This window comes from Chiloscyllium punctatum, chromosome 20 (genome assembly GCF_047496795.1).
Source record: "Chiloscyllium punctatum isolate Juve2018m chromosome 20, sChiPun1.3, whole genome shotgun sequence".
Lineage (NCBI taxonomy): Eukaryota > Metazoa > Chordata > Chondrichthyes > Orectolobiformes > Hemiscylliidae > Chiloscyllium > Chiloscyllium punctatum.
Window position 1 is genome coordinate 74,083,218 of NC_092758.1, and position 22,025 is coordinate 74,105,242.

Here is a 22,025-nt window from a genome sequence, read left to right on the forward strand (position 1 = left end):
GCACTTCAACTTGACGAATCTACTACCGTTGCAGGCAAAGTATTCCATACCCTTACTACTCTCTGAGTAAAGAAACTATCTCTGACATCTGTCTTATACCTATCTCCCCTCACTTTAAAGTTGTGTCCCCTCGTGTTTGCCGTCCCCATATTTGGAAAAAGGCTCTCCCTATCCACCCTATCTAACCCTCTTATTATCTTGTATGTCTCTATTAAGTCACCTCTCAACCTTCTTCTCTCTAACGAGAACAGCCTCAAGGCCCTCAGCCTTTCCTCGTAAGACATTCCTTCCATACCAGGCAACATCCTAGTAAATCTCCTCTGCACCCTTCCCAAAGCTTCCACATCCTTCTTATAATGCGGTGACCAGAACTGTACACAATACTCCAAGTGTGGCTGTACCAGAGCTTTGTACAGCTGCAGCATAACCTCCTGGTTCCGGAACTCAATCCCTCTATTAATAAAGGCCAAAACACTGTATGCCTTCTTAACAGCCCTGTCAATCTGGGTGGCAACTTTCAGGGATCTGTGTACAGGGACACTGAGATCTCTCTGCTCATCTGAACTCCCAAGAATCCTACCATTAGCCCAGTACTTTGCATTCCGATTACTCCGGCCCAAAGTGTATCCCCTCACACTTGTCCACGTTAAACTCCATTTGCCACCTCTCAGCCCAGCTCTGCATCCTATCAATGCCTCTCTGCAACCTACTACATCCTTCGTCACTATCCACAACTCCACTGACCTTAGAGTCGTCCGCAAATTTACTAACCCACCCTTCTTAGCCCTCATCCAGGTCATTCATAAAAATGACGAACAGCAATGGACCCAACACCGACCCTTGCGGACACCAAGATGAACATGTTCCATCAACTACAACCCTCTGTTTTCTTTCAGCAAGCCAATTACTGATCCAAACTGCTATGTCTCCCACAATCCCATTCCTCTGCATTTTGTATAATAGCCTACTGTGGGGAACCTTATCGAATGCCTTGCTGAAATCCATATACACCACATCAACCGGTTTACTCTCATCTACCTATTTGGTCACTTTGTCAAAAAAGTCAATAAGAATCGTTAGGCACGACCTACCCTTCACAAAGCCGTGCTGATATTCCCTGATTAGATTATTCTTTTCTAGATGGTTATAAATCCTATCTCTTATAACCTTTTCCAATACTTTGCCAACAACTGAAGAGAGACTCACTGGTCTGTAATTACCAGGGTTGTCTCTACTACCCTTTTTGAACAAGGGAACCACATTTGCTATCCTTCAGTCCTCAAGCACTATTCCTGTAGACAATGGTGTTTTGAAGATCAATGCCAAAGGCTCGGCAGTCTCTTCCCTTGCTTCGCAGAGGATCCTAGGATAGATCCCATCCGGCCCAGGGGACTTGTCTATTTTCACACTGTGCAGTATTTCTAATACCTCTTCCTTGTGAACCTCAATCTCTTCTCGTCTAGATGCAAGTATCTCTGTATCTTCCTCGCTAACATTTTCATTTTCTATAGTGAACACTGTCCAAAATATTTACTTAGTGCTTCCCCTATCTCCTCTGACTCCACACACAACTTCCCACTATTATCCTTGATTGGCCCTAATTTAACTCTCATCATTCTTTTATTCCTGACATACCTATGGAAAGCCTTAGGGTTAACCCTGATCCTATCCGCCAACAACTTCTCATGTCCCCTCCTGGTTCTTCTGAGCTCTCTTTTTAGGTCTTTCCTGACTTCCTTGTAACCCTCAAGTGCCCTAACTGAGTTTTCACACTTTGTCCTAACATAAGCCGCCTTCTTCTTCTTGACCAGAGATTCCACTTCCTTAGTAAACCACGGCTCACACGTTCTATATCTTCCTCCCTGCCTGACGGGTACATACTTATCTAGGACACACAGGAGCTTTTCCTTGAATAAGCTCCACGTTTTTAATGTGCTCATCCCCTGCAGTTTCCTTCCCCATTCTACGCTTCCTAAATCTTTCCTAATTGCATCATAATTTCCCTTCGCCCAGTTGTAACTCTTGCTCGGTGGAGTACACCTATCCCTTTCCATCACTAAAGTAAATCTGACAGAATTGTGTTCACTGTCTCCAAAGTGCTCACCTACTTCCAAATCTAACACCTGGCCAGGCTCATTACCCAGTACTAAATCTAAAGTGGCTTCGCCCCTTGTAGGTCTGTCTACATACTGTGTCAGGAAGCCCTCCTGCATACACTGGACAAAAACTGACCCATCTATAGTACTCATACTGTAGTGATCCCAGTCAATATTTGGATAGTTGAAGTCCCCCATGACAACTCCCTGCCTCTCTCACTTGTATCGAAAATCATCTTTTCTATCCTTTCCTCTACATCTCTGGGACTATTTGGAGGCCTATAGAACACTCCCAGCACGGTGACTTCTCCTTTCCTGTTTCTAACTTCAGCCCATACTACCTCAGTTAACGAGTCCCCAAGCATCCTTTCTACAACTGTAATGTTGTCCCTGATCAACAATGCCACACCTCCCCCTCTTTTACCATCCTTTCTGTTCTTACTGAAACATCTGCATCCTGGAACCTGCAATACCCATTCCTGTCCCTGCTCTATCCATGTCTCCGTAATGACCACAACATCGAAGTCCCAGGTACCAACCCATGCTGCCAGTTCACCCACTTTATTTCGGATGCTCCTCGTGTTGAAGTACACACACTTCAAACCAGGTTCTCACTTGCCAGTGTCAGATACTTGATTTGGGAACTCCCTACTCTCATCCTCTTCTGTACCTGTCCTACAATTTTGGTTCCCATCCCCCTGCTGTATTAGTTTAAACCCTCCTTAATAGCTTTAGCGAATTTCCACCCCCCCCCCAGGATATTGGTACCCCTCTGGTTTAGATGAAGACCATCCTGCTTGTAGAGGTCTCACCTACCCCAGAAAGAGCTCCAATTATCCAAACACCCGAAACCCTCCTTCCTGCATCATCCCTGTAGCCACGTGTTCAACTTCTTTCTCTCCCTATTCCTTACCTCACTAGCACGTGGCACAGGCAATTCCAATAAAGTGATCTTTCCTATCTTATTTCTAACTTCTACCAATATATTTTCAGTGGACAACTTTTTCAGAAATATCTTCTCTAGTTATAGAAGTAATGTATTCCTTAAACAAAAACATACCCCCACCCCCCTCCATTATTGCTTTTTTTCCTTTCCTTCCTGTAGCATCTAAATCCCGGAACATGGAGCTGCCAGTCCCGTCTATCTTTCAGCCCAGCTTCTGTATTAGCAATGCCATCCCAATTCTTAAATATGCCCTGAGTTCGTCAGCCTTACGTGTAAGACTCCTTGCATTGAAATAAATGCAATTTAGTTCTTCAGAGTTACTACATACCTCTGACTCTCTGTTGTCTTTCCTTTCTAATTGACATACTCTCCAGGCATCCAGGATCTTTTCCCATCAATCCTTCCATTTACACTGCTACTTAGAATTCCTCTACTCCCTCTGTCTATCGGTATAAAGTCTCCCTAATGGCATGAGCAAATTTCCCCACTAGGATATTGGTCCTTTTTCTGTTCAGGTTAGACTCATCCATTTTGAACAGTCTTTTCTATCCCAAGTGACCAAAACCCAGAATCCCTGAAAAAACACCAGCTCTTCATTATCCTTTTAGTCCTCCCCTCAGTGACACTGGGAGTAAACCAGAAATTACTACTTTGAAGGTTCTTTTTTTAAAATCTTCTACCTGACCTCTTAAATTCGTTTTAACCTTTTCCCTAAAAGTGTCATTCCTACCAATGGGTACAATAATTTCTGCCTTCTCAGTCATACCTTTAACAATATGCTTGAAATGCTTAGAGACATCCTGAATCCCAGCACTAGGAAAGCAACAGACCATTCTAAATTTATACTCACTGCCACAGAATCTCCTGTCCTTGCACCTGATAGGAGACAATATTGTCAAATACTGCCTAAAATAGGAATCATTCCAAGTGTCCAATAAGTGACTGGCCCTTCCATTTTCCTCAGATAGGATATCCCCTTCAACAGTTCCAAAAACAGAATATCTTTTTGAAAGAGGAAAAGCTACTGGATACCTTTGCATTACTTTCTTACCTTCCTGACAGTCACCCATCTATCTGACTGATCCTTTTCTAAATCACTTTCCTAAAGCTATTAGCGATCCTTCTTCGTAGCTCTTAAATGCCCTCAATGGCATTAAGAGTCGAAGAATGTGGTGCTGGAAAAACACAGCCTGCCAGGCAGCATCCGTGGAGCAGGCGAATCAATGTTTTGGGCATAGCCCTTCATCAGCCTCATTCCTAATGAAGAGCTTATGCAGGAGAATCGATGTTTTGAGCATAAGCTCTTCATTAGGAATGAGGCTGATGAAGGGCTATGCCCAAAACATTGATTCGCCTGCTCCACGGATGCTGCCTGGCAGGCTGTGTTTTTCCAGCACCACACTCTGAATCTGATTTCCAGTATCTGCAGTCCTCATTTTCTCCTCCTTAATGACATTAAGGCTAAAAAATGTTCGATAATATCTCATGCAAAATAAACCAACTTTCATTACCTACACAAAGTAATGTTAAAGTGGAAAAAATATATATGCACACACATCAAGGATATAAAGCTTAAATAAAATTAACCACTTAGCTGATTAATTTAATTAAAATGACTCCTCTTCAATCCCTCGAAATAGAGTCTTCTCCAGAGCTGATCACACGTAAGGTTCCCTGAAATCAAAACACTTCACCTTATTTCAAAAAAAACTGTTCGACTTTTTAAAAAATATCTTACAATGTGAGAAAGAGACTCCCTTTCAAACATATATAGCTTTTCAGTTCCAAATTTAGAATGAAAAAACCTCAGCTGATTACTGATGGTCTCCAAACAGCTTGTAAAAAAAGTCTGAACTGAAAGAAAGTCATGATCAACTTTTGCAATGTGAAAAACAAACTCCGTTGAAATGGCCTGAAGGTAAAAGACAGGTGGGGGTGGGGGAGGGTTGTTTTTCAGACTGGAGGCCTGTGACCAATGGAGTGCCACAAGGATTGGTGCTGGGTCCAGTGCTTTTCACTATTTATTTCGATGATTTCGATGTGAACATAGGAGGTATAGTTAGTAAGTTTGCAGATGACACCAAAATTGGCGGTGCAGTGGACAGCGAAGAAGGTTGCCTCAGAACGTAACAGGATCTTGATCAGTTGCGCCAATGGTCTGAAGAGTGGCAGATGGGATTTAATCATAGAATCACAGAATAAAATCCCTGCAGTGTGGAAATAGGCCTTTTGACCCAGAAAGCCCACACTGACCCTCTGAAGAGTAACCCACCCAGATCCATTCCCCTATTACTCTACATTTACCCCTGACTAATGCACCCAACCTAAACATCCCTGAACACTATGGGCAATTTAGCATGGTCAGTTCACCTGACCTGCACATCTATGGATTGTGAGAGGAAACTGGAACACCCAGAGGAAACCCACGCAGACACAGGGAGAATGTGCAAACTTCACACAGACAGTCTCTCAAGGCTGGAATCGAACCTGGGTCCCCGGCACTGGAGGGCAGAAGTGTTAACCCTTAAGCAACTGTGCTGCCCCCAACTACCATGCCACACCCCCCAGCCACTGTGCCACACACTCCCTCACATTCAGATAAATGCAAGGTGCTGCATTTTGGAAAAGCAAAGCAGGGCTAGACTTATGCACCTAATGGTAAGATCCTGGGGAGTGTTACTGAACAAAGAGACTTTGGAGTACAGGTTCATAGCTCCATGAAAGTAGAGTCGCAGGTAGATAGGATAGTGAAGAAGGCATTTGGTATGCTTTCCTTTATTACTCCGAGCATTGTACAGGACATTGGTTAGGCCACTTTTGGAATATTGTATGCAATTCTGGTCTCCCTTCTATGGGAAGGATGTTGTGAAACTTGACAGGGTTTAGAAAAGATTTACAAAGATGTTGCCAGAGTTGGAGGATTTGAGCTATAGGGAGAGGCTGAACAGGATGGCGCTGTTTTCCCTGGAGCATTGGAGGCTGAGGGGTGACCTATGGAGGTTTATAAAATCATGAGGTGCATGGATAGGGTAAATAGACAAGGTCCTTCCCCAGGGTGGGGTCGTCTAGAACTAGAGGGCATAGGTTTAGGGTGAGAGGAGATAGATTTAAAAGAGACCTAAGGGGCAATTTTTTCATGTAGAGGATGGTACGTGTTTGGAAGGAACTGCCAGAGGAAGTGGTGGAGACTGGTACAATTACAGCATTTAAAAGGCATCTATGTGGGTATATGAATGGGAAGGGTTTAGAGGGGTATGGGCCATGTGCTGGCAATTGGGACTAGATTAGGTTGGGATATGTGATCAGTATGGACAAGCGGGACTTGAAGGGTCTGCTTCCGGTTGTACATCTCTATGATTCCAACACATAACTTTTTTAAGCTTCTAAATTTATAATATATGAAAACTTCAACCATTCACTGTAGCCCTTGGAAAACTCATTAAAAAGATTGCTCTTATCCCGTCATCGGCTGGCTTTCTGTCCTCATAAATATCACTGTCACTCTGACCCACTCACTGACTGACGATGCTGCACTTCACTTCCCCACTCCTGTTAAATCCACCTTCTGCCTGCCTTCTGTCTCAGTGCCCCATGTGGAATAAACTTTCTGAGCATGATCAACCAACAGACATTCTTCGGATGTGTGAAACACAGCAGGTAGCTCACAAGTGCAGTGAGAGGTTGACAGGTTTAGAATGATCACCATGAGAGAGGTCCTTGCTGAACATGTTCAAGACAGCCAGGACTACTGCATGTCCAAACTCCATCACTGAGGCCAAAGTACAAGCAACTTATACACTTATGGAGAGACAGAATCAGTGCTGCATATTTACTGGGAGGTGTCCCATAGACAGACAAAGAAGCAAACTAATCACCTTAAATTCAGCAATTAGGGTGATAATATGACACCAGGGATTTTCACTCACTCTGATATAATTTTTGATTGATTACACTCAGGATATTTTATGAAATTAACTGCAAATTGTTATTTTAAACAATTTCCAAACATCTTTCCAGGTAAAGTTAGAGAAAGAATTTGAGAAGATTGACGACATCCAGAGGAATTGTTCCAGCAAAAAGGAAGAATTGGAGAGATCAGAAGCTGAAATAAAGGTAGCTAAAATTAGGACTAGATTTGGAAAAGGTACCTCGACTCACTTAATCAGGCTGGTTCTGTTCGAACTGAGTCACTGATTACACTGAGCTCCCCTGTGTTTGATGTGAGGGGCAGCTGTTTAACTCTCCCTGCATCTCCCAGGGAATATTATTCCATCACTCGGACACTGGATTTACTGAAACACACACAGTGGCAGTTGAAGACTTGTCTTGGAGCCGGGATCATCTGAAATTAGAAAGGAAAGGGAAGAAAATCCCACTCACGCCAGTGAGCCTGCCCCATGCAGAGAGAGTTCATTCACACACCCACTGATCCACCATGAACCATGTCCTCATCTGACAAAGACAAACAGAGGACAGAATGAACACTTGCACCCAATTTGGAACAAATCCTGAGAAATTCCTCACCAGCTTCCATTTGAAGGGTGGGAGTGTTTCCATCCCCACTGCATGCTCAGGGGCTTTGTTGCAGATATTGAGGACACTGGCGTCTTATCTAACTTTCTGTCTCTGCATTTAATTTACCTGCCCTCTAGTCTGACCATCCTGACCCTTCTCAAATGCCTCACCCAATCAGTGAGTCTGATATTCTCTCTATCAATTTAACCTTGTCTCTCTCAGCTTGCCTTTCTCTCAATCAACTGACCTTTTCCAGATGATCCCCTGAACTGAAATCCATCACAGTCTTTGTCATTCTGGTTACCATTCACTCTAGAACCTCAATCTCCTTCACCAGGTACGGCACCAAAACTGGAGCCGTCACTGCAGGTGTGGATGGAAGTGCCCTTTCTTTTTAACTCAAGGTAACCCTGACGACATTTTGTTTTCCCTCGCAGTGGACAATCTCCACTGCTTGTCTATCTTTAATGGTGATGTGGTAGTGATCAAAACAAACTAACCTGGAAAGTGCCGTGTGCTCAGGGTAACAGCTGTGAGAAAGGACTGTTTGTAATGAGAGTTGGTTTGGTTTTCAGACACAAATCAATCAGATTAAAGAAAAGTTATCAAAGAACTTCTCTGAATGGAGGAGAAAACTGGATGAAGATGAAGAATCCACCATGAGAGTGATCGATGAGGAGGGACTCCAAGCTCTCTCTCAGATTCGAAGCTGCTCTGAAGCATTAAACAGCAAGATGGAACAGATTGCATTAATAGATAGAGAAATCCAGAGTTTCTTGCAGAAGGACCCTCTCTCCATTATTCAGGTACATCTTCAATACATATGGCCACTGCTGGGCAAAGGGAATTTTCTATGATGCCTGGTGGATAAATTATTGAAGAATGTTAGTGAAACTAGTATTTGTGGGGAGTGTGTGTGTGTGGGGGGGGTGGGGGGTGGGATTGTGTGTGTGTGAAATTTTGTGTGTGTGTGTGGGGGGGGTTGGGATTGTGTGTGTGTGCATGTGTGTGGAATTTTGTGTGTGTGTGTGGGATTGTGTGTGTGGTTGTGGGTGTTTGTATGTGTATGTGTAGGATCGTGTGTGTGTTGGGGGGGATTGTGTGTGTGTGGTTGTGTGTGTATGTGGGATTGTGTGTATGTATGTGTCTATGTGTGTATGTGTGTGTGGGGAATTATGTGTGTGTGTGGGGGGGATTGCATGTGTGTGTGGGGGGGGGATTGTGGAGGATTGTGTGTGTGTTTGTATGTGGGGGGAATTGTGTGTGTGTGTGTGTGCGAGCGTATTTGTGTGTGTGAGAGAGATTGTGTATGTCTGTGCGTGTGTGTCAAGGAGATAGCCTATACCCTAACTTGTATCGTTATGTAGAGGGAAGTATAAGGCACTGCATTCCACACGTGATTCAATCAGTCAAACCCTTTTGCTATTTGCAGAAAACACTTTATTATTACACCACAATTAAAATACAAACAAAAAAGTAATTGACATAACTTTAAATTTATCAAAATACTTAACAAGATAATTTTTCATTCACAACAATCATCAGCTTTTCCAATATTGCAGCAGTCCATAAACATACCCTTTGCAAATACAAATTCAGAAAAGCAGATTTCCTCACTTGCTTTCTCCTCTGGTCCAGGAGAAGGAATACCAAGAGAATGAACCTCGCAGCAGAAAGAGAACTCTGGTGTTTGCAGCAGAGAGAGAGAGAGAGAGGGAGAGAGAGAGGGAGGGAGAGAGAGGGAGGGAGCTGGTTCTAGCAACCTCAGCTCCAAAACACAATTTTCACAACTGAAAGCAGAACTAAAACCCTGAGGCTGTGCGAGCCTTTCTCCACCCACTCAAGCTTCTTTTATCGAATTTTTAAAAGCCCAAAGCTTCTTTCCATGGAACAGCCATCTCTCCACCAGGTTTACAAACTCCTCAAGAGAAGCATGAGCAAACAAAATCCTCTTCAAGGCACATATCATCACAGGGAGGGTCTGCAAGTGGGACTGTATGAGTATGTGTGTCTGTTACGGTGGAAATATGTGCAAGTAAAAACGCTGGTGGAACAAATTCATGATGGCCAGTTTGAGAGCAAACTGCTTCTGTACATGGGATTTGCTGGTAACAGCTTAATAAATTTGATTCTGTCTGTTGGGCTGCTGCTGTAGCTCAACCAATTTCCTGTGTCCAAGATTGACTGATCCACAAGACAGACGATGAGTAGTTGCAGGAACACGAGAGGGTATAGGTTTAGGGTGAGCTGGGGCTCCCTCTGTCCTGCTCTCGGAGTGGCAGTGCACCTTCCGTCCTGCTCTCAGATTGTCGATGTTCCCTCTGTCCTGCTCTCAGAATATCGGTGCTCCCTCTGTCCTGCTCTCGGAGTGGCAGTGCACCTTCTGTCCTGCTCTCGGAGTGTTGGTGTTCCCTCTGTCCTGCTCTCAGAATATTGGTGCTCCCTCTGTCCTGCTCTCGGACTGTCCGTGCTCCCTCTGTCCTGCCCTCGGAATGTCGGTGTTCCCTCTGTCCTGCTCTTGGAATGTCGGTCCCCCTTCTGTCCTGCTCTCAGAGTGTGGTTGTTCCCTCTGGCCTGCTCTCAGAGTTTCCGGTTTTCCCTCTGTCCTGCTCTCGGAGAGTCGGTGCTCCCTCTGTCCTGCTCTCGGTGTGTGAGTGCTCCCTCTGTCCTGCACTCGGTGTGTGAGTGTTCCCTCTGTCCTGCTCTCGGAATGTCGGTGTTGCCCTGTCCTGCTCTCGGAGTGCCGGTCTCCCCTGTGTCCTGCTCTCGGAGTGTCGGTGCTCCCTCTGTCCTGCTCTTGGTGTGTCGGTGCTCCCTCTGTGCTACTCTCGGAGTGTTGGTGTTCCCATTGTCCTGCTGTCAGAGTGTCGGTATTCACTCTGTCCTGATCTCGGACAGTTGGTGTTCCCTCTGTCCTGCTCTCGGAGAGTCGGTGTTCCCTCTGTCCTGCTCTCGGTGTGTCGTTGTTCCCTCTGTCCTGCTCTTGGTGTGACGGTGCTAACTCTGTCCTGCTGTCGGAGAGTCGGTGCTCCCTGTCCTGGTCTCGGTGTGTCGGTGCTCCCTCTGTCGTGCTCTCGGATTGTCAATGTTCCCTCTAGCCTGCTCTCGGAGTGTCAGTCTCCCTTTTGTCCTGCTCTCGGAGTGTCGCCCCCCCCCCCCCCCCCCGCACCCCTGTCCTGCTCTTGGAGTGTCGGTGTTCCCACTGTCCTGCTCTCGGAATTTTGGTGCTCCCTCTGTCCTGCTCTCGGAGTGTCGGTGCTCACTCTGTCCTGCTCTCGGAGCGGTGGTGTTCCCTCTGGCTGCTCTCTGAGTGTCTGTGCTCTCGCTGTCCTGCTCTCGGAATGTTGGTGCTCCCTCTGTCTTGCTCTCAGAATGTCGGTCCCCCTTCGTTCTGCTCTCAGAGTGTCAGTGTTCCCTCTGGCCTGCTCTTGGAATGTTTTAACCCCCCACCAATCCTGCTATCAGAATGTCGTTCCCCGTTCTGTCCTGCTCTCGGAGTGTCGGTGTTCCCTCTGTCCCGTTTGTCGGAGTGTCAGTGTTCCCTCTTTCCTGATCTCGGAGTGTCGGTGTTCCCTCTGTTCTACTCTCAGAGTTTCCGGTGTTCCCTCTGTCCTGCTCTCGGACAGTTGGTGTTCCCGCTGTCCTGCTATCGGAGTGTCAGTGTTCTCTTGGTCCTGCTCTCGGAGTTTCCGGTGTTCCCTCTTTCCTGCTCTCGGACAGTTGGTGTTCCCTCTGTTCTGCTCTTGGAGAGTTGTTGCTCCCTCTGTCCTGCTCTCGGAGTGCCGGTGCTCCCTCTGTCCTGCTCTCGGAGTGTCGGTTTTCCCTCCGTCCTGCTCTCAGAGTGTCGGGGCTCCCTCTGTGCTGCTCTCGGAGTGTCGGTGTTCCCTCTTTCCTGCTCTCGGAATGTCAGTGCTACCTCTGTCCTGCTGTTGGAGTGTCGGTGTTCCCTCTGTCCTACTCTCAGAGTTTCCGGTGTTCCCTCTGTCCTGCTCTCGGACAGTTGGTGCTCCCGCTGTCCTGCTCTCCGAGTGTCAGTGTTTCCTCTGTCCTGCTCCCTGAGTGTCGGTGCTCCCGCTGTCCTTCTCTCGAAGAGTCAGTGTTCCCTCTGTCCTGCTCTCGGAGTGTCGATGATTCCTCTGTCCTGCTCTTGGAGTGCCGGTGCTCCCTCTGTCCTGCTCTCGGAGTGTCGGTTTTCCCTCCGTCCTGCTCTCGGAGTGGCAGTGTTCCCTCTGTCCTGCTCTCGGAGTGTCGATGATTCCTCTGTCCTGCTCTCAGAGTGTTGGTGCTCGCTCTGTCCTGCTCTTGGAGTTTCCGGTGTTCCCACTGGCCTACTCTTGGAATGTCGGACACCCCACCCCCAGCCCCCCTCCCCGCAACCCCGTCCTGCTCTCAGAATTTCGGTGTTCCCTCTGTCCTGCTCTCGGATTGTCGGTTCTCCCTCTGTCCTGCTCTTGGAGTGTCTGTGTTCCCTCTGTCCTGCTCTCTGAGTTTCTGGTGTTCCCTCTGTCCTGCTCTCGGAGTGTCGGTGCTCCCGCTGTCCTGCTCTCGGAGTGTCGGTCCACCTCTCTGTCCTGCTCTCGAACTGCCCGTGCTCCCTCTGTCCTGCTCTCAGATTGTCGATGTTCCCTCTGTCCTGCTCTCAGAATGTCGGTGTTACCTCTGTCCAGCTCTCGGAGTGTCAGTGCTCCCTCTGTCCTGCTCTCGGAGTGTCGGTCCACCTCTCTGTCCTGCTCTCGAACTGCCCGTGCTCCCTCTGTCCTGCTCTCAGAGTGTCGGTGTTCCCTCTGTCCTGCTCTCGGAGTGTCGGTGTTCCCTCTGGCCTGCTCTCGGAGTGTCGCTGCACCCTCTGTGCTGCAGTCGGAGTGTCGGTGTTCCCTCTGTCATGCTCTCGGAGTGTCGGTCTCCCTTTTATCCTGCTCTTGGAGTGTCGGGCCCCCCCGTCCTGCTCTTGGAGTGTTTTTGCTACCTCTGTCCGGCTCTCGGAATTTTGGTGCTCGCTCTGTCCTGCTCTCGGAGTGTCGATCCCCCTTCTGTGCTGCTCTCGGAGTGTCAGTGTTCCCTCTGTACTGCACTTGGAATATCGGTCCCCCCCGGTCCTGCTCTCTGAATGTCGGTGTTCCCACTGTCCTGCTCTCGGAATTTTGGTGCTCCCTCTGTCCTGCTGTCTGAGTGTCGGTGTTCCCTCTGTCCTGTTTGTCGGAGTGTCAGTGTTCCCTCTTCCCTGATCTCGGAGTGTCGGTGTTCCCTCTGTCCTGCTCTCTGAGTGTCGGTGCTCCCGCTGTTCTTCTCTCGGAGAGTCAGTGTTCCCTCTGTCCTGCTCTCGGAGTGTCGATGATTCCTCTGTCCTGCTCTCGGAGTGGCAGTGCTCCCTCTGTCCTGCTCTCAGAGTTTCGGTGTTCCCTCTGTCCTGCTCTCAGAGTGTTGGTGTTCCCTCTGTCCTGCTCTCTGAGTGCTGGTCCCCCCTCTGGCCTGCCCTCAGATGTGTCGCTGCTCCCTCTTACCTGCTGTCGGAGTGTCAGTGTTCACTCTGTCCTGCTCTCGGAGTTTCCGGTGTCCCCTCTGTCCTGCTCTTGAAGTGTTGGTGATACCTCTGTCCTGCTCTCGGAGTTTTGGTGCTCCCTAAGTCCTGCTCTTGGAGTGTCGGTGTTCCCTCTGTCCTGCCCTTGGAATGTCTGTCCTGTTCTCGGAGTGTCGGTGTTCTCTCTGTCCTGCTCTCGGAGTATCGGTGTTCCCTCTGTCCTGCTCTCGGAGTATCGGTGTTCCCTCTGTCCTGCTCCCTGAGTGTCGGTGCTCCCGCTGTCCTTCTTTTGGAGAGTCTGTGTTCCCTCTGTCCTGCTCTTGGAGTGTCGGTGTTCCCTCTGTCCTGCACTCGGAGTGCCGGTCTCCCTTCTGTCCTGCTCTCAGAGTATCAGTGTTCCCTCATTTCTGCTCTCGGAGTGTCGGTGCTCCCTCTGTCCAGCTCATGGAGTGTTGGTCCCCCTTATGTCCTGCTCTCTGACCATCCGTGCTCCCTCTGTCCTGCTCTCAGCGTGTCAGGGCTCCCTCTGTGCTGCTCTCGGAGTGGCGCTGCACACTCTGTCCTGCTGTCGGAGTTTGTCGGTGTTCCCTCTGTCCTGCTCTCGGAATGTCAGTGTTCCCTTTGTCCTGCTCTCGAAATTTCCGGTGTTCCCTGTGTGCTGCTCTCGGAGTGGCGGTGCTCACTCTGTCCTGCTGTCGGAGTTTGTCGGTGCTCCCTCTGTCTTGCTCTCGAAATTTCCGGTGTTCCGTCTGTCCAGCTCTCGGAATGTCGGTGCTCTCTCTGTACTGCTCTTGGTGTGTTGGTCCCCCTTCTGTCCTCCTCTCGGAGTATCAGTGTTCCCTCTGTCCTGCTCTTGGAATGAAGGTGTTCCCTCTGTCCTGCTCTCGGAGTGTCGGTGCTCACTCTGTCCTGCTCTTGGAGTGTCGGTCCAACTTCTGTCCTGCTCTCAGGGTGTCAGTGTTCCCATTGTCCTGCTCTCAGATTGTCGGTGCTCCCTCTCTCCTGCTCTCGGATTGTCGGCCCCACCCCTCTATCCTGCTCTCGGAATGGCCGTGCTTCCTCTGTCCTGCTCTCGGAATGTTGGTGCTCCCTCTGTCCTTCACTCGGAGTGTCGGTCCCCCTACTGTCCTGCTCTTGGAGTGTCAGTGTTCCCTCTGTCCTCCTCTCAGAGTGTCGGTGTTCCCACTGTCCTGCTCTTGGATTGTCGGTGTTCCCTCTGTCCTCCTCTCAGAGTGTCAGTGTTCCCACTGTCCTGCTCTTGGAGTGTCAGTGTTCCCTCTGTCCTCCTCTCAGAGTGTCGGTGTTCCCACTGTCCTGCTCTTGGATTGTCGGTGTTCCCTCTGTCCTGCTCTCGGAATGTCAGTGCTTCCTCTGTCCTGCTGTCGGAGTGTCGCTGTTCCATCTGTCCTGCTCTCGGAATGTCGGTATTCCCTCTGTCCAGCTCTCGGAATGTCTGTGCTCCCTCTGTACTGCTCTTGGTGTGCAGGACCCCCTTCTGTCCTGCTCTCGGAGTGTCGGTGTTCCCTCTGTCCTGCGCTCTGAGTTTCTGGTGTTCCCTCTGTCCTACTCTCGGACAGTTGGTGTTCCCTCTGTCCTGCTCCCTGAGTGTTGGTGCGCCCTCTGTCCTGCTCTCGGAATGTCGATACTCCCTCTGTGCTTCAGTCGGAGTGTTGGTGCTCGCTCTGTCCTGCTCTCGGAGTGTCGGTCCGCCTTCTGTCCTGCTCTCGGATTCTCGATTCTCCCTCTGTCCTGCTCTCGATCTGTCCGTGCTCCCTCTGTCCTGCTCTTGGAGTGTTGGTTTTCCCTCTGTCCTACTCTCGGAATGTCAGTGCTTCCTCTGTCCTACTGTTGGAGTGTCGGTGTTCCCTCTGTCCTGCTCTCGGAGTGTAGGTGCTCCCTCTGTCCTGTTCTCGGAGTGTCGTTGTTCCCTCCGTCCTGCTCATGCAATGTCGGTGTTCCCTCTGTCCTGCTCTCAGAGAGTCGATGTTCCCTGTGTCCTGCTCTCGGAGTGCTGCTCCACCCACTGTCCTGCTGTTGGAATGTCGGTGTCCCCTCTGTCCTGCTCTCGGAGTGTTGGTCTCCCTTCTGTCCTGCTCTCAGAGTGTCAGTGTTTCCTCTGTCATGCGCTCAGAGTTTCTGTTGTTCCCTCTGTCCTGCTCTCGTAGTGTCGGTGTTCTCTCTGTCCTGCTCTCGGAGTGTTGGTTTTGCCCCGTCCTGCTCTCGGAGTGCCGGTCCTCCCTCTGTCCTGCTCTCGGAGTGTTGGTGTTCTCTCTGTCCTGCTCTCAGAGTGTTGGTGCTCCCTCTGTCCTGCTCTCAGAGTGTTGGTGCTCCCTCTGTCCTGCTCTCAGCGTGTCAGGGCTCCCTCTGTCCTGCTGTCGGAGTTTGTCGGTGTTCCCTCTGTCCTGCTCTCGGAATATCAGTGCTTCCTCTGTCCTGCTGTCAGAGTGTCAGTGTTCCCTCTGTCCTGCTCTCTGAGTATCGGTGTTCCCTTTGTCCTGCTCTCGAAATTTCCGGTGTTCCCTCTGTCCTGCTCTCGAACTGTCCATGCTCCCTCTGTCCTGCTCTCAGAATGTCGGTGTTCCCTCTGTCCTGCTCTCGGAGTGTCGGTGTCCCCTCTGTCATGCTCTCGGAGTGTCGGTCTCCCTTTTGTCCTGCTCTCGGAGTGTTGGTGCTCCCTCTGCCCTGCTCTCAGAGTGTCAGTGTTTCCTCTGTCCTGCGCTCAGAGTTTCTGGTGTTCCCTCTGTCCTGCTCTCGGAGTGTCGGTGCTCCCTCCGTGCTGCTCTCTGTGTATTGGTCCCCCTTCTGTCCTGCTCTCTGAGTGTCTGTGCTCTCACTGTCCTGCTCTCGTAATGTTGGCGCTCCCTCCGTGCTGCTCTTGGATTGTCGGTGTTCCCCTGTCCTGCTCTAGGGAGTGTCGGTCCACTACTCTGTACTGCTCTCGGACTGTCCGTGCTCCCTCTGTCCTGCTCTCGGCGTGTCGATGTACCCTCTGTTCTGCTCTTGGAATGTCAGTGCTTCCTCTGTCCTGCTGTTGGAGTGTCGGTGTTCCCTCTGTCCTACTCTCAGAGTTTCCGGTGTTCCCTCTGTCCTGCTCTCGGAGTGTCGGTGTTCCCTCTGTCCTGCTCCCTGAGTGTCGGTGCTCCCGCTGTCCTTCTTTCGGAGAGTCTGTGTTCCCTCTGTCCTGCTCTTGGAGTGTCGGTGTTCCCTCTGTCCTGCACTCGGAGTGCCGGTCTCCCTTCTGTCCTGCTCTCAGAGTATCAGTGTTCCCTCATTTCTGCTCTCGGAGTGTCGGTGCTCCCTCTGTCCTGCTCATGGAGTGTTGGTCCCCCTTATGTCCTGCTCTCTGACCATCCGTGCTCCCTCTGTCCTGCTCTCAGCGTGTCAGGGCTCCTTCTGTGCTGCTCTCGGAGTGGCGCTGCACACTCTGTCCTGCTGTCGGAGTTTGTCGGTGTTCCCTCTGTCCTGCTCTCGGAATGTCAGTGTTCCCTTTGTCCTGCTCTCGAAATTTCCGGTGTTCCCTGTGTCCTGCTCTCGGAGTGGCGGTGCTCACTCTGTCCTGCTGTCGGAGTTTGTCGGTGCTCCCTCTGTCTTGCTCTCGAAATTTCTGGTGTTCCGTCTGTCCAGCTTTCGGAATGTCGGTGCTCTCTCTGTACTGCTCTTGGTGTGTTGGTCCCCCTTCTGTCCTCCTCTCGGAGTATCAGTGTTCCCTCTGTCCTGCTCTTGGAATGAAGGTGTTCCCTCTGTCCTGCTCTCGGAGTGTCGGTGCTCACTCTGTCCTGCTCTTGGAGTGTCGGTCCAACTTCTGTCCTGCTCTCAGGGTGTCAGTGTTCCCATTGTCCTGCTCTCAGATTGTCGGTGCTCCCTCTCTCCTGCTCTCGGATTGTCGGCCCCACCCCTCTATCCTGCTCTCGGAATGGCCGTGCTTCCTCTGTCCTGCTCTCGGAATGCGGTGCTCCCTCCATACTTCTCTCGGTGTGTTGGTCCCCTTCTGGCCTGCTCTCGGAGTGTCGGTCTCCCTTCTGTCCTGCTCTCGGAGTGTTGATGTTCCCTCTGGCCTGCTCTCGGAGTGTCTGTGCTCTCTCTGTCTTGCTCTCGGAATGTTGGTGCTCCCTCTGTCCTGCACTTGGAGTGTCGGTCCCCCTACTGTCCTGCTCTTGGAGTGTCAGTGTTCCCACTGTCCTGCTCTTGGATTGTCGGTGTTCCCTCTGTCCTCCTCTCAGAGTGTCGGTGTTCCCACTGTCCTGCTCTTGGATTGTCGGTGTTCCCTCTGACCTGCTGTCAGAATGTCAGTGCTTCCTCTGTCCTGCTGTCAGATTGTCGGTGTTCCCTCTGTCCTGCTCTCGGAATGTCAGTGCTTCCTCTGTCCTGCTGTCGGAGTGTCGCTGTTCCATCTGTCCTGCTCTCGGAATGTCGGTATTCCCTCTGTCCAGCTCTCGGAATGTCTGTGCTCCCTCTGTACTGCTCTTGGTGTGCAGGACCCCCTTCTGTCCTGCTCTCGGAGTGTCGGTGTTCCCTCTGTCCTGCGCTCTGAGTTTCTGGTGTTCCCTCTGTCCTACTCTCGGACAGTTGGTGTTCCCTCTGTCCTGCTCCCTGAGTGTTGGTGCGCCCTCTGTCCTGCTCTCGGAATGTCGATACTCCCTCTGTGCTTCAGTCGGAGTGTTGGTGCTCGCTCTGTCCTGCTCTCGGAGTGTCGGTCCGCCTTCTGTCCTGCTCTCGGATTCTCGATTCTCCCTCTGTCCTGCTCTCGATCTGTCCGTGCTCCCTCTGTCCTGCTCTTGGAGTGTTGGTTTTCCCTCTGTCCTACTCTCGGAATGTCAGTGCTTCCTCTGTCCTACTGTTGGAGTGTCGGTGTTCCCTCTGTCCTGCTCTCGGAGTGTAGGTGCTCCCTCTGTCCTGTTCTCGGAGTGTCGTTGTTCCCTCCGTCCTGCTCATGCAATGTCGGTGTTCCCTCTGTCCTGCTCTCAGAGAGTCGATGTTCCCTGTGTCCTGCTCTCGGAGTGCTGCTCCACCCACTGTCCTGCTGTTGGAATGTCGGTGTCCCCTCTGTCCTGCTCTCGGAGTGTTGGTCTCCCTTCTGTCCTGCTCTCAGAGTGTCAGTGTTTCCTCTGTCATGCGCTCAGAGTTTCTGTTATTCCCTCTGTCCTGCTCTCGTAGTGTCGGTGTTCTCTCTGTCCTGCTCTCGGAGTGTTGGTTTTGCCCCGTCCTGCTCTCGGAGTGCCGGTCCTCCCTCTGTCCTGCTCTCGGAGTGTTGGTGTTCTCTCTGTCCTGCTCTCAGAGTGTTGGTGCTCCCTCTGTCCTGCTCTCAGCGTGTCAGGGCTCCCTCTGTCCTGCTGTCGGAGTTTGTCGGTGTTCCCTCTGTCCTGCTCTCGGAATATCAGTGCTTCCTCTGTCCTGCTGTCAGAGTGTCAGTGTTCCCTCTGTCCTGCTCTCTGAGTATCGGTGTTCCCTTTGTCCTGCTCTCGAAATTTCCGGTGTTCCCTCTGTCCTGCTCTCGGAATGACAGTGTTCCCTCTGTCCAGCTCTCGGAATGTCGGTGCTCCCTCTGTACTGCTCTTGGTGTGTCGGTCCCCCTTCTGTCCTGCTCTCGGACTGTTGGTGTTCCCTCTGTCCTGCTCTTGGAATGACAGTGTTCCCTCTGTCCTGCTCTCGGAGTGTCAGTGTTACCACTATCATAGAACATAGAACATAGAAAAATACAGTGCAGTACAGGCCCTTCAGCCCTCGATGTTGCGCAGACCGAAGCCTACCTAACCTACACTAGCCCAATAACCTCCATATGCTTGTCCAATGCCCGCTGAAATGACCATAAAGAGGGAGAGTCCACCACTGCTACTGGCAGGGCATTCCATGAACTCACAACCCGCTGAGTAAAAAATCTACCCCTAACATCTGTCCTATACCTACCACCCCTTAATTTAAAGCTGTGTCCCCTAGTAACAGCTGACTTCATTAGCGGAAAAAGGTTCTCACTGTCAACCCTATCTAAACCCCTAATCATCTTGTACACCTCTATCAAATCTCCCCTAAACCTTCTTTTCTCCAATGAGAAAAGGCCCAAGTGCCTCAGCCTTGTCTATTTATCCTATCCATACCCCTCATGACTTTATAAACCTCTTGCCAGCATTTAGCCCTTACCCTTCTGAACCCTTCCTGTTCATATACCCATCAAGATGCCTTTTAAATGGTTTAGCAAGATGAATACTTCTGTTAAAATTCAACCTACCCACAAGTTAGGATCATCTGAAACGAGGAGCCTGAGTAGGAGTAGTCATGGTTGATTCACAGAAACACACACCTGGACTAACCTCAGCGCAGATGCCTTTTGGTGGTATTCACTGCAGCAAGTATAATAAAAATTATCCTTATTTCAATGCTGAGTGACATCTCAAATTTTTCACTGGGGCACTTTTTCAAAATCCTTCAAAACCCCACTCAGCCAGCTTCAGAGGAAACCTTGCTAGATGAAGGAAGGTTGCTTTACACAGCCTGACTATGATTGTCAAAGGCACCTTGTCAGGAAAGGTGACGATGCGTTATACAAATTTAGGTGAAAACGTTAAGAAACCATTTTAAGATTTCAGATTTTTCCCTTTATTTAAAAAAAAGTTTCTATCATTTGCCATTGCTCATCATCAATACAAAATCACATAAATCAAGAGATAATGCTCACATCACAATCTCTGTTTTCAAAGGAGACCTCAGTGGCAGAGTTTTCAACAGATCCACATGGGCATGCAATTTCCAATTTTAAAATTTATTCAAAGCCAGGAACATTTTGATCTGGACAATCAATGAGTTGTCACAGCATCTCAAAATTTCTCATTCTGTAAGTCAAGCCAGTAGGTCTCAGATTTGACCAGTGCTTATTAAAAGGTGGATGATTCCCATGCCACAACCATCTGCAGCAACAGTTTGCAGAACTGTGGATTCAGAAATGCACAGAATGTGCATTCCCATTCTTATTGTTCTCGGTGCTGAAGTCAGATTATTCAGTGACCTTTCCAACCATTATCCTGGTCTTTCAACACCTACTGATTTCCACAATAGTGAAAGAGGTCCTTTTAAACAACTGAAAAAAAATCCTAAGTAATCATATGACAGCCTTGAAACAAAATAAGGCTGCAAGCGGTAATACAGACCAATAGGCCCATCGATTCCAAAATAGTTTACAGTGGTTATTGTGCAACAACCTTTTTAAAAATTACCTTTTAAAGAAAACATTTTCCAGCCACTATATCCAATCTACTTGTCAAGGTAGTGAATTTGAATAACTAAATTTCACTGACACGGAAGGAGTAAATATAACTTTGTAGTTGAAGAGACTTTACTTTAAGCAACTCCTTTTAGCTCCAAAAGCTGCTAGGTTTCAGAGCAAGGCACAGACTCTCCTGCTCTCGGAATGTCGGTGCTCCCTCCGAACTGCTCTCGGTGTGTTGGTCCCCCTTCTGTCCTGCTCTCGGAGCGTCGGTGTTCCCTCTGGCCTGCTCTCTGAGTGTCTGTGCTCTCTCTCTCCTGCTCTCGGAATGTCTGTGTTCCCTCTGTCTTGCTCTCGGAGTTTCCAGTGTTCCATCTGTCCTGCTCTCTGAGTGTCTATGCTCTCTCTGTCGGTGTTCCCACTGTCCTGCTCTCGGAGTGTCGGTGTTCCCTCTGTCCTGCACTCGGAGTGCCAGTCCCCCCTCTGTCCTGCTCTTGGAGTGTTCGTGTTCTCTCTGTCCTGCTCTCGGAGTGTCGGTGTTCTCTCTGTCCTGCTCTCGGAGTGTCGGTGTTGCCCTGTCCTGCTCTCGGAGTGCTGGTCCACCCCCGTCCTGCTCTCGGAGTGTCGGTGTTCCCTCTGTCCTGCTCTCGAAGTGTCGGTGTTGCCCCGTCCTGCTCTCAGAGTGTCAGTGTTCCCTCTGGCCTGCTCTTGGAATGTCTGTCCCCCCCCCCCCCCCCCCCCACCACCGTCCTGCTCTCAGAATGTCGGTGTTCCCACTGTCCTGCTCTCGGAATGTCGGTGTTCCCTCTGGCCTGCTCTCTGAGAGTCTGTACTCTCTCTGTCCTGCTCTCGGAATGTTGGTGCTCCCTCTGTCTTGCTCTCAGAATGTTGGTCCTCCTTCGTCCTGCTCTCTGAGTGTCAGTGTTCCCTCTGTCCTGGTCTTGGAACGTCGGACCTCCCCCGCCTCCTGCTCTCAGAATGTCGGTGTTCCCACTGTCCTGATCTCGGATTGTCGGTTCTCCCTCTGTCCTGCTCTCGGAGTGTCGGTCCACCTCTCTGTCCTGCTCTCGGAGTGTCGGTGTTCCCTCTGTCCTGCTCTCGGAGTGTAGGTTTTCCCTCCGTCCTGCTCATGGAATGTCGGTGTTCCCTCTGTCCTGCTCTTGGAGTGTCGGTGATCCCTCTGTCCTGCTCTCGGAGTGTCGATGTTCCCTCTGTCCTGCTCTCGGAATGTCAGTGCTTCCTCTGTCGTGCTGTCGGAGTGTCGGTGATCCCTGTGTCCTGCTCTCGGAGTTTCCAGTGTTCCCTCTGTCCTGCTCTCGGTGTGTAGGTTTTCCCTCCGTCCTGCTCTCGGAATATCGGAATGTCGATGAACCCTGTTTCCTGCTCTCAGAGTTTCGGTGTTCCCTCTTTCCTGCTCTCGAAGTTTCCGGTTTCCCTCTGTCCTGCTCTTGGAGTGTAGGTTTTCCCTCCGTCCTGCTCATGGAATGTCGGTGTTCCCTCTGTCCTGCACTCGGAGTGTCGGTGTTCCCTCTGTCCTGCTCTCAGAGTGTGGGTGTTTCCTCTGTCCTGCTCTCAGAGTGTCAGTGTTCCTCTGTCCTGCGCTCGGAGTTTCTGGTGTTCCCTCTGTCTTACTCTCGGACAGTTGGTGTTCCCTCTGCCCTGCTCCCTGAGTGTCGCTGCTCCCGCTGTCCTGCTCTCGGAGAGTCGGTGTTCCCTCTATCCTGCTCTGGGAGTGTCGGTGTTCCCTCTGTCCTG

The 22,025-nt window shown here is 50.1% G+C and overlaps 1 protein-coding gene across 1 annotated transcript in view; it reads left to right on the forward strand.

Annotated features, from left to right (window-relative positions):
- Window positions 1-22,025, forward strand: part of LOC140492195 (E3 ubiquitin/ISG15 ligase TRIM25-like) — a 67,810-nt gene that overhangs the window by 24,008 nt on the left and 21,777 nt on the right. The window contains exons 2-3 of the mRNA XM_072591071.1: window positions 7,060-7,155; window positions 8,133-8,363. Of these exons, the coding sequence (XP_072447172.1) occupies window positions 7,060-7,155; window positions 8,133-8,363 (327 nt within the window). The remainder of the gene's footprint in view (window positions 1-7,059; window positions 7,156-8,132; window positions 8,364-22,025) is intronic.